The sequence below is a fragment of the Gekko japonicus genome, unplaced genomic scaffold (genome assembly GCF_001447785.1).
Source record: "Gekko japonicus isolate JY-2015 unplaced genomic scaffold, Gekko_japonicus_V1.1 scaffold1419, whole genome shotgun sequence".
NCBI lineage: Eukaryota > Metazoa > Chordata > Lepidosauria > Squamata > Gekkonidae > Gekko > Gekko japonicus.
The window spans coordinates 404,855-416,469 of record NW_015164229.1 but is presented as its reverse complement, the minus strand read 5'-3'; the positions used below and the strand labels follow the sequence as shown (position 1 = coordinate 416,469).

Below are 11,615 nucleotides of genomic sequence, written 5' to 3'. Positions count from 1 at the left end.
GCCATTTTCTCCAGGGGGACTGGTCTCTTATCAGCTGCAGATCAGTTGTAAAAGCGAGGGATCGCCAGGCCCCACCTTGAGGCTGGCAGCCCTGCCACTACACCAAACTGGCTCCTGATCCAGCCCCTGGGCCGCATGTTTGACACCCCTGTGTTAGATGGTTAAATTACTGGGATATATTTGGAGTCCAGTGGCACCTTTAAGACCAACAAAGGTTTATTCAAGGTATGAGCTTTTGTGTGCACTTGTTTTACTGCTTCAGACCAACATGGCTGACCACCTCGATCTTATAGGTTGCCAACCTCCAGGTGGGGCCTGGAGACCACCTCGATCTTACTAGAATATAGGGTTGCCAGCCTCCAGGTGGGGCCAGAGTCCACCCGGCTTTTACAACTGATCTCCAGCTGACAGAGATCAGCTCCCCTGGTGAAAATGGCTGCTTTGAAGGATGGACTCTGTGGCATTGGACCCTGCTGAGGCTCCTCCCTTCCTCAAACCCCGCCCTCTCCAGGATCCACCCCCAAAGTCTCCATGTATTTTCCAACCCAGACCGGGCAACCCTACCAGAATATGTATTTGTAATGTGGAAAGATACATACATGTACTTTGTAACAAACTGAAAGGGTTTTTAAAAATAAAAACCTATTTTCCTCCCCCCAAAAAATATCTATTCTCCCCGCACCGCCTCCAGCCCTGGGCAGCTGCCTTCGTGAAATGTCCCTTCCTCCGCCTTCACGCGTGCCCGGCAGCCTTCATGCCCCGCCTCCCGCCTACGTCACAGCGCGGCCGGCACGGATTGGCCGCGGGCTCCCTTAAAAGGCCAGGCGCGCGGGTGGGCGAAGGTGCTGTCCGTCGTGAGGGGAGGAGAGAAGACCCGCCTGAGGCAGCGAGTCATGTCGGGCACCCGGGCGGCCACGGCGGCGGCGGCAGCAGCCGCCAACGCCCGCGCCCCTCACCCGGCTGCGGCCGCCGGGGGGCTGAAGCGGTTGCGGAGCGAGCCCGGCGGCAACCGTGTGACGGTGGTCCTGGGCGCGCAGTGGGGGGACGAGGGCAAAGGCAAGGTGGTGGATCTGCTGGCCACCGAGGCCGACATCGTCTGCAGGTGCCAGGTGGGCAGGGGCGGCGGCGGCGCTTCTCCGCCCGCGCGGGGTTGCCAACATCTCCACTTCCCCCGTGCTCCTCTGCCCTCTTGGACGGGTCTCCTCAGCTTCTCGCGGCGTGGAGCCGAGATGGGAGAGGGGGGGAGGGTTAGTTGCTTGGAAAGGGCTGCGGGTCCAGGTGCTGCGGAAGGCAGAGCAACGAGAGCTAGCTGGAAGTTGGCAACCTTTACGGAGACGGTTTCTTGCTCGAGTTTATTTATCCGCCCCCTTCTTTTTCTGCCTCCCAGTCCTCGTGTTTGTTTGTTTTTTGCATCGAATGAAGTGACTTAGCTAAACTGATGCTGGGATAGCTTTTTGTTGGCCTTCCAGATGTCGCTGGAATGCGGTTTAATGTTGCAGCTGTGGTCTAAGGTTGGCTACCCATCTGTGGGAATAAATCCTCTTTTTTGTTATCTCCTCCAACTCCCCTCCCCTCCCCGTATTATTGTCTCTGTCTTTCTCTATATTGATAGATCCAGGTGGGTAGCTGTGTTGGTCTGAAGCAATAAGACAAAAATGCTGGAGTCCGGTGGCACTTTTAAGACCGGCAAAGTTTAATTCTGGGTACAAGCTTTTGGGTGCAATGCACACTTCCTCGGGTACTTGAAGCTTGTATCCAGAATTAAACTTTTTTGGTCTTAAAGGTGCCACTGGACTCAAACTTTGTTCTGTTTCTTTGTACCGGTTGCTAGTATGTCAGTCTCCTTTCCTCCCATGTACTTGTCGGCTGTTCCCACTCTTTGTGTCCTTTTCCATTACTAGCCTTTAATTTCTCATCTCTGTGTCCAGAGAACTTAAGCTGGTATATATGGATGCTCAGAACAGCCCTATGAGGTGGGTTAGGCTTGAGAGTAAGGTTGCTGACTTGACATGGAAAGAACACTCTAGCAGAGGCTCAGTGAGTAGAAATGGGCAGTTGAGCCTTTTTTTTGGCATGGGATTGAATGACTTCCCCTGATAACTGCTGCGGATCAAACCGGTATTATAAAGGACAGTTAGAGGAATCATTTAAAAATTTGGCAACCTGAGCTGAGAGTGACTGGCGTATGGTCACTCGGTGAGTTTCATTGCAGAACGAGGATTTGAACCCTTGTCCTTTGTCTCTGTGTTGTTCTCTCCCCCCCACACCTTTCTATTCATTTATTTAGAAAATGTTATGTACTCCTTCTCCAGACAGCACATTGCCTAGTTTTACATTTGCTTTTCCTCTTTATCCCCCCCCCCATATTTTGCTTTCTTTTCTTTGTTCTTTCCCCTCCCTCTTTGCCCTTGTTCCTTTCTTAAGTAGCTGCCTTGTCCTTTGTCTCTGTGTTGTTCTCTCCCCCCCACACCTTTCTATTCATTTATTTAGAAAATGTTATGTACTCCTTCTCCAGACAGCACTTTGCCTAGTTTTACATTTGCATTTCCTCTTTATCCCCCCCCTATATTTTGCTTTCTTTTCTTTGTTCTTTCCCCTCCCTCTTTGCCCTTGTTCCTTTCTTAAGAAGCTGCAACTTGTGGAGTTGAGCTGATCCTCGGGGAGAGGTGGGGAGGAGGAAAGAAAGGTCCCAGGCTAAAAATACAAGTAGCTGACCCTTGGTGATAAGTGACACAAGATCCCGTTGTCCAGACGGGAGTGTGCTTGAGCCAGACGTGGTTGAACATTGGCACGTCTACGTTGGGGGGGGAGATCCCAGCTCCGGTGTTGGGTAACAACCTCTCCGAAGAAAGGTTGCTGAAGGTGACCAGGGAAATAAAATGGAGCTTCTAGTGGTTTGGCTTTATAGCAAAAGTTCATGCTTGTTTGTTCAGTGCATTTCAGAAACTTGACAGAGCATTTCTGAACCTGCTGTGGTGCAGTGATAGGAGTGCTGGACTAGGATACGGCAGACCCCGGTTCAAATCCTGGCCCTTCATTTGCCTCTGCTGAGGAAAGTCACCTGTGGTTCGCAGTTTATTTTCTTTGGGCTGCACTTGGAAGGGAGAAACCCTTGTTGTTGGGCAGGGGCACAATGAGTAACCTCCAACAGCTGCAGAGTAGTGTTTAGAACGAGGGCTGACACCTGGGATTCCTGCCCCCCCCCCCCCTTGTAATTTCTACCAATGGATACTCCCTGCATTTTGGTGTCTGGCCAAGTCCCAACAGCTACGTAGTACTTGAAACTTCTTGCATTGTATGTTTAACTGTGTACCTAACTGACTTTAATTAAAAAGTGCAATAGACTGTGATTATAACATGCTTTGGAAGAAGAAGAAGAAGAAGAGATTGGATTTATACTCCTCCCTTCACTACCCAAAGGAGTCTCAGAGCAGCTTACAAACTCCTTCCCCTCCCCACAACAGACACTCTGTGAGGTAGGTGGGGTTGAGAGAGCTCTGAGAGAAACTGCTCTTTTTCAAGAACAGCTGTGCCAGAACTATGGCTTGCCCAAGGTCATCCAGCAGGTGCAAGTGGAGGGGAAACAAACCCGGTTCTCCCAGATTAGAGTCCGTGCACTTAACCACTACACCAAACTGGCTGTAGGGTTGTCAGCACCAGGTTGAGAAACTCCTGGAAATTGGGGGATGGAGCCAGGGGAGGACAGGGACCTCAGTGGGCTGTAATAAGAACATAAGAGACGCCAATGTTGGATCAGGCCAAAGGCCCATCTAGTCCAACACTCTGTCACACAGTGGCCAGAAATACCAGTTGCCATCAGGAGGTCCACCAGTGGGGCCAGGACACTAGAAGCCCTCCCACTGTTGACCCCTCCCCCAAGCACCAAGAAGACAGAGCATCACTTGCCCCAGAGCCCCTATCTATACCTTGTGGCTAATAGCCACTGATGGACCTCTGCTCCATATGCTTATCTAATTCCCTTTTGAAGCCATCCATGCTTGTAGCCGCCACCACTTCCTGTGGCAGTGAATTCCAAATGTTAATCACTCTTTGGGTGAAGAAGGACTTCCTTTTATCCGTTCTAACCCGACCGCTCAGCAATTTCATGGAGTGCCCAGAAGTTCTTGTATTGTGAGAAAGGGAGAAAAGTACCTCTTTCTCTACCTGCTCTTTCCCATGCATAATCTTGTAAACCTCAATCATGTCACCCCTCAGTCGTCTTTTCTCCAAGCTAAAGAGCCCTAAGCGCTTTAACCTTTCCTCATAGGGAAAGTGTTCAAACCCTTTTAAAATGCCACAGAGTCCACCCTCCAAAGCAGCCATTTTCTCCAGGGGAACTGATCTCCGTTGCCTGGAGATGAGCTGTCATTCCAGGGGATTCCCAGGTCCCAACCTGAAGGCCTGCATCCCTGTTTGGGAGCTAGTCTGGCTGCAAATTCTTCACGTAAACCTTGGCCAAACAACTCTAAGTTGAGTCACCCATTGCTTAAAAACCTTCAGACAAGCGAAGTAATAAAAAATTCCTTTATGTAGATTGGAAGCAGGAAACCAGGCAGGGAAGTGGCCGGCTGGGCTATTAGACCACAGAGGCGTGAGAGAGTTGTGAAAGATGGAAAAAACAATTCATTCAAGTTTGTGGCAGCCCTTTTCAACATTTCTCTAAAAGTTTTCCTTACCAAATATGTACTGTAACCGTTTTTTTAAAAAAAAGGATTCTGGGGTAGACTTCAATATTTATAGGGTTTCCAATCTCCAGGTGGTGACTGGAGATTTCCCAGAATTAGAACTGATCCCCAAGTGACAGAGATCAGTTCACCTGGAGAAAACGGCCGCTTTGAAAGGTGGACTCTATGGCATTCTACCCAATCAAAGTCCCCCTCCCCAAACCTTGCTCTCCTCAGTCTCCATCCCCCAAATCTTTCCCAACCCAGAGCTGGCAGCCCTAGATATTTGCTTTTGAACGCTCTGGTGCTGCCTGTGCTTATGAAAGCTAATCAATCTGCATTGTTTTTCTGCTGTCAGTATCCAGTGTTAACCAATCTTCTAAATATGGATCAAACTAGAAAGGCAGGGATATTTGTGGGCAGATAACTTCTGCAGTTTTTTAAAATGTAACAAAAGCTGCAGCGTTGCTGGGGCTGTGCATGTTGGGGGGGGGTGATGGCAAATCCTGCCCCCCACCCCAGTTTGCATGGGAAAGGGTCAAATCCACCTGCTCTCAGCACTGTCGTCCCAATTTAGAAGAAGAGATTGGAGTGGCTTACAAACTCCTTCCCCTCCCCACAACAGACACCCTGTGAGGTAGGTGGGGCGGAGAGAGCTCTGAGAGAAACTGCTCTTTTTCAAGGACAGCTGTGCCAGAACTATGCCTTGCCCAAGGTCATCTAGCAGCTGCGAGTGGAGGAGTGGGGAATCAAACCCGGTTCTCCCAGATTAGAGTCCGCACACTTAACCACTACACCCAACTGCTGGGGGAGGCCCGGGGGCAGCGTGGAAGAGCTCCTGCTTTTAACTTTTAAAAACCATGAGCGATCCAGTCTTAGATCTCCTAAGAGGTCATATAGTTTGACCCTTGGAAGGGTGAGGGTTAAGTCCCTGACATGTCCACTTAACAAGGGATCTTGTGGAGCAGCTGTTGGGAAAACCCTTTCCCTGGGTGTGAGGCAAAGCACCCCCTGCCCCCCCCTCCCTCAAGGGTTAATCCAAATAATTGTGGGCCTGTTCCATCCCGCAGGTGTCAGTAATTGGTCTCTCGGCTTACACAGCTGTTATCCTCTTCAAGGTCAGAGCTGGAAATGTGGTAATTCGCTTCTCATGAGAACCTGCGGGATGGGAGGGAGGAATCAGGTGTGAAGAGGGAATTTTTCTGGAGGGTTCCAGCAAGAATGGGTCCTGATTGGATGTCGTCATCACCTGATGCTGCTTGGCCAAAGAAGTATAATTGAGCCAAGAGCCTGGAAAAGGAGGCTGGCTTGGATTCTGAGGGACTAAAGGCCTGGACTATGAAATGCTTATATTGCAATAAGATAGCAGCATAGAGAATGCTTAAGCAATGGCCTCTGAATCTTGAACTTAAGGTTTGTGCCATCTAATGCAAGTCTTGGAAATGTGTAAGATCTGAGGTGTCAAACATAAGGCCCGGGGGCCACAACCGGCCCACCCAGGGCTCCTATGCGGCCCGCGAGCGACTGGTGCAAGGGAGGGAACAGGGGACCGCTTGGGGAGGCGAGTGGGTGGAGCCATTCTGCTTGTGGTTTCAGCTCGGCGGAACAACCTCGTCTGCAGCAGTCAAGTCGCATTGAAGCATCTGCCCAGTGCTGTACCGCTGGCTATCCAGTCCACCTATGTGGGTTATCCTCTACACACACACCCTGCCCATGGGGCCTTGCAGTGAGGGCACACCCACTCGGAGCTGTCCTTTATATAGTTTCTCTCTCCAGTACCCAGCATTATATTTTATTGGCACACATGGCTCGGCCCGACAAAGGCACATTTAGGTCAGATCCAGCCCTCGTAACAGATGAGTTTGACCTCTGTGTTAGATAGGTAAGCTAGTCGTCTTGCTTTTCTACTGTGTGGTTTTAGAGTGACGTGTTGCCTGTAGATTAAATCCGTTGTTTTGACAGAATTTGAATAAAGCTTTACAATTTTTAAGAAATTATACGAAGGTTCGGTTACTTGTGTACAACAGCCCTGGGGGACCACGGGGTCCAGCGTTGGATTCCTTGACACCGGGGCTTTGGGGAGCTACTTCTGCTTAGGGAACACAGCTGGACCAGTGGTCTGACTCTGTGTGTCAAGCAGCATGATACGATTCATGCAGCCAATTAATACTATTTGGGTAAGATGGATTTGTTTATTTTATTGAAATATGCAGAAGAACATCAATGGTGGCTCTGCCTGCCACATTCCAAGGGGGCAGAATCCTAGTATTCAATGAAATAATCCTCAGCTTTCTGTCTAGTGACAACAGAGAGATGCCTCGCTTCCCTTAAAGGGGTGGTGGTGTTCTGCTAGTAGATGCAGTTATGGCCATGAGCCTTTTATTTGGTCAAGTCACATCTGACTTAGGGCAAATTTGTAGGGTTTTCAAGGCAAGCGAAGTTGCCTGCATCCAGGGGTCATTTCCTGCGGGAGCGCACAGGAGCGCACTTCTGGTAATGTCAGGGGGTGTGGCATATGCAAATGAGTTATGCTAATGAGCTCCTGCACCTCTTTTTCTACAAAATGACCTCTGCCTGCCTCTGTGTAGTGACCGTGGACTTCTTGGTGGTCTCCCATCCAAAACTGACCAGGGCCAACCCTGCTTTGCTTCTGAGCTCTGACGAGACCAGGCAAGCCTGGGCTATTCAGGTCAGGGCGCCATGAGCACAGGGAGGCAGTCTGGTGTAGTGGTTTAAGTGCGTGGACTCTAATCTGGGAGAACCAGGTCTGATTCCCCACTCCTCCACTTGCACCTGCTGGATGATCCTGGGCAAGTCATAGTTCTCTCAGAGCTGTTCTCTCAAGGGCAGTTCTGGAAAGAGCTCTCTCAGCCCCACCCACTTCCCAGGGTGTCTGTTGTTGGGTGGGGTGGGGAAGGGGATTGTAAGGGACTCTGAGACTCCCGAGTAAAGGGTGGGGTATAAATCCAGTCTCCCCCTCCTCCCCTTCCCCTCACAATCCTCCTCCTCCTTCGTCTTCTTCTTCTTCTGCTGCTGCTGCTAGACCAGGCCTTGACAAAATTTCTTTGGCTTTATGAGCAACCCCAAACACTTAGGAGCCAGATTTACTTTTCAGCCTTCAAGGTTTATATTTTAATGACCATACTTTATAATTATTGCTATCACAAAACCTAATCCTAAATTCTTCCATTTCCCGTCATTAAAAAAAAGAAAAAAAGCTATAAGAGAAAGCGTATAAATAAAATATGGGGTAACCCTGGTTATCACAGCTAAAAGCTAATCTCTGGCTCTCACCTAAATAACCTTTGAAGATAGATTCAGGTGGGGCAGCCATGTTGGTTTGAAGCAACAGAACAAAGTTTGAGGCCAGGGGCACCTTTAAAACCAACAAAGTCTTATACCCAGAATTAAACTTCGTTGGTCTTAAAGGTGCCCCTGGACTCAGACTTTGTTCTAAATAACCTTTGGCCTTCTACTGGGAATCGCCAAGAGGCACTTAGAATAAGCAACTGCTGAAAATACTAGGTGCCACATATTTAGCCAGATTTGAATTTCCATCCTGTCTCTGCATGCTGACCCTACCCACTTTCTAAGAACACTTGGTGGGCACCCCCATTGGGGACCCCCATTGTAGATAGTCACCCAGCCTAAAACAGTTGTATAGCAACCACCTTTTTCACAGACTAGAGCAGTGATGGCGAACCTTTTAGAGACCGAGTGCCCAAACTGCGACCCAAAACCCACTTATTTATCGCATAGTGCCAACACGGCAATTTAACCTGAATGCTGAGGTTTTACTTTAGAAAAAACAACTCATACATTAACTTAAGATGATCCAAACAAAGTAAGGAAAGCAATCCCAAAGGCTTTCATTTACTTAAAATTATTTGGCAGAGAATTCGACACTTTAATGACGGTCTGGGCCTGGCTGGGGCGATGGCACGCGTGCCCACAGAGAGGGCTCTGAGTGCCACCTCTGGCACCCGTGCCATAGGTTCGCCACCACTGGACTAGAGTGTTCATCTGTCCCTGTGAAATCTAGAGTGAATGTGATGGGGAAGCTCTCCTCTCAAGATGTGTGATCTCCAGTCTGAATTTCTTCTCGGTAGAGGGCTGGGTGCATTGTGGGCATGCTTATTCAGAGTTGTAGATCATCTCATCCAACAGAGATTGAATTTTTAAAAAAGAGTAAAATATTTAATTCAAGTCTAATAAAGCAGCACAAACAGCCTCTATCTACAGGCTTGAAATCAGTTTGCTGCCTTCCTTCCCTTGCCCGGTTCAGTCTGATCAGAAATGCCTTGTAACACTTCCAAAAGTTTATGGAGCTCTGAAGCTGGCAAGTTTCCTGAGGTGGGGGGGGGGATAGGAGCTGTGGGCAGTTATATGAGAGGGGTGTCCTATGCACATCCTGGCTGTCTGAACATGGTGCACAGATTATATTGTTAACCGGACACTCTTGGTGAATCCTGTTGGGGACCCCTAGCTAGGAATCGGCCAGAAACAGAAAAGACCACTGACTTCAGTCAGCAATCCTCTCGGGGCACGGAGCGGTTTGAGAACTGATGCATATTTTAAAATCCCCAGTTATTCATTAACTAGGTCTTGTCCGCGCATGGCAATAAATAAGATCATGATTATCAAAAGAAATCAGAGGCACTCGCTCTGACCTGGATAGCCCAGGCAAGCCCGATATTGTTAGATCTTGGAAGCTGAGCAGGGCTGACTCTGGCAAGTATTTGGAAGGGAGATCTCCAAAGAATACCAGGGCCGGGACGGAGAGGCAGGCAGCATCAAGTCACCTCTCTGAAACATCATAGCTCCACTAGGGGTCGCCATAGTCAACCATGATTTCTAGGACATGCAAGCACACATACATGCACACACACAACCCTCCCACACAAAAATAGAAAAAAGGAATTAAATCAGAGGTACTCAGTGATCAGGTAAAAGTGGAAAAGAGCAAGAATCCAGCAGCACCTTAAAGACTAACAAAATATGTGGCAGAGTATGAGCTTATTTGAGTCACTGCTTCACTTAGAGTCTCAGAGCAGCTTACCGAGCCAGTTTGGTGTAGTGGTTAAGTGCATGGACTCTAATCTGGGAGAACCGGGTTTGATCTGCTGCCAATCAGAGCAGGAGATACTGACTTTGACAGATAGAAGGTCTGACTCGGTTTCATGTCTGCAGACTATATTGATCAGAAATGTCCCTTAGATTACCAAGTTCACCTTAAAGACTACACTGAGTCCTTCCTGCTAACCTAGCAGTTCGAAAGCAAGAAATTGCGAGTAGATAAGTAGGTACCACTTTGGTGGGAAGGTAACAGCATTCCATGCACCTCGGCGTTTAGTCATGCTGGCCACATGGCCACGGAAACATCTTTGAACAGCGCTGGCTCTTCGGCTTGGAAACGGAGATGAGCACCGCCCCCTAGAGTCAGAGTTTGATTCCCCGCTCCTCCACTTGCACCTGGCTGGATGACCTTGGGCAAGCCATACTTCTGATAAGAGCTGTTCTTGGAAGAGAGCAGTTTCTGTTAAGAGCTCTCTCAGCCCTGCCTACTTCACAGGGTGTCTGTTGTGGGGATTGGAAGGGAAAGGAGTTTGTAAGCCACTCTGAGACACGTTTGGGTAGTGAAGGGCGAGGTATAAATCCAATCTCCTCCTCCTCCTGAGGTAGGTGGGGCTGAGAGAGCTCTTTCGAGGACTGCTCTTGAGAACAGCTTTGAGAGAACTTGTGATTGACCCAAGGTCACACAGCTGGCTGTATGTGGAGGAATGAGGAATCAAACCCGGTTCTCCCAGATTAGAGTCCGTGCACTTAACCACTACACGAGAATGGGATCAAGTAATTAGTGTGCATAAGACTGCAGCCCTAATATCCCTGCACAAGAAGTTCCCCTTCCTATTCAGTAGGCTTGCATATGAATGCATACCTCATGATGTTTGCACATTAATGCTTCTATATTCTCCTGTGAGTCTGGTGACGGCAGTCTTCATTTTCCGTTGATCATCTTTAGCCATCTTTCTTTAGAGTCCTCGATGGTACAGGTGGCGTATTGGTTAAGAGTGCCGGGCTAGGATCTGGGAGACCCAAGTTTGAATCCCGGCTCCGCCATGGAACCTCATGACTGGCTGACCTTGGGCCTGTCACACACGCTCGGCCGAAACGACCTTTCAGGGTTGTTGTGACGATAAAATGGAGGAGAGGAGAACAACATAAGCTGCTTCGGGTCCTCATTGAGAAGAAGTGACGATAAAATACAAAGGAAGCAAATAAATAATACGGTGAACCGCTAATAAGGCTTGCTGTGAAGGCGCTAAACCGCCGGTCGATGGTTTCTGAGTGCAGCATTTTGCAAACAGTTGCATTTCCTCTTCCCTGTAAGATCTCTGTTCCCCACCCAACCGTTCTCCCGTCCACCCAGCGGTTCGAAAGCGTGTAAAACGCAAGTAGATAAAATGGGTACCTGCCCCTAGGTGGCAGGGGGCACCCCTCCTCCTTACGAGGACGTGTGGCAGGAGCGGCAGCGGCAATGGCAGCGGTGGCTGCAGCGGAGTTGGCCCTGGCGACCCGGCGTGCGCGAGGCTGGATGGAGGTGGAATCGTGGTGCGCGGTGGCGTGGCGACGTGGTGCGGTGGAGCCTGCGGGACGGAACCAGAGCTGCGGCTGGCGTGTTGCCGAGCACCGGGTGAAGCCCACCGGAAGGAGCCGCGGTTTAAGACCTGCTCCGGGCGCCAGGGAGTGAAGCGCCGAAAAGCTGCCAGGGACTGAATAACAAGCCGAGTCAGGAACTGAATTACAACTGATCCCGTGGCTGAGGTGCTGGTAGGTTATCACCCCCCATACAAATAATGTGGCCCTAGTTAGGGATAAATAGCTGTGTAAACCGCTCAGAGACCCTTCGGGGTCAGAGCGGTATATAAGTCGAAAATTAAATAAATAAAT

The 11,615-nt window shown here is 49.5% G+C and overlaps 1 protein-coding gene across 1 annotated transcript in view; it reads left to right on the top strand.

Annotated features, from left to right (window-relative positions):
* The first annotated feature begins 851 nt into the window (after positions 1 to 851).
* The window catches only part of ADSSL1 (adenylosuccinate synthase like 1), a 52,958-nt gene continuing 42,194 nt past the window's right edge, over positions 852 to 11,615 (top strand). Inside the window, 1 exon segment of the mRNA XM_015408585.1 lies at positions 852 to 1,109. Coding sequence (XP_015264071.1) covers positions 894 to 1,109 — 216 coding nt within the window. The 5' untranslated portion in view covers positions 852 to 893.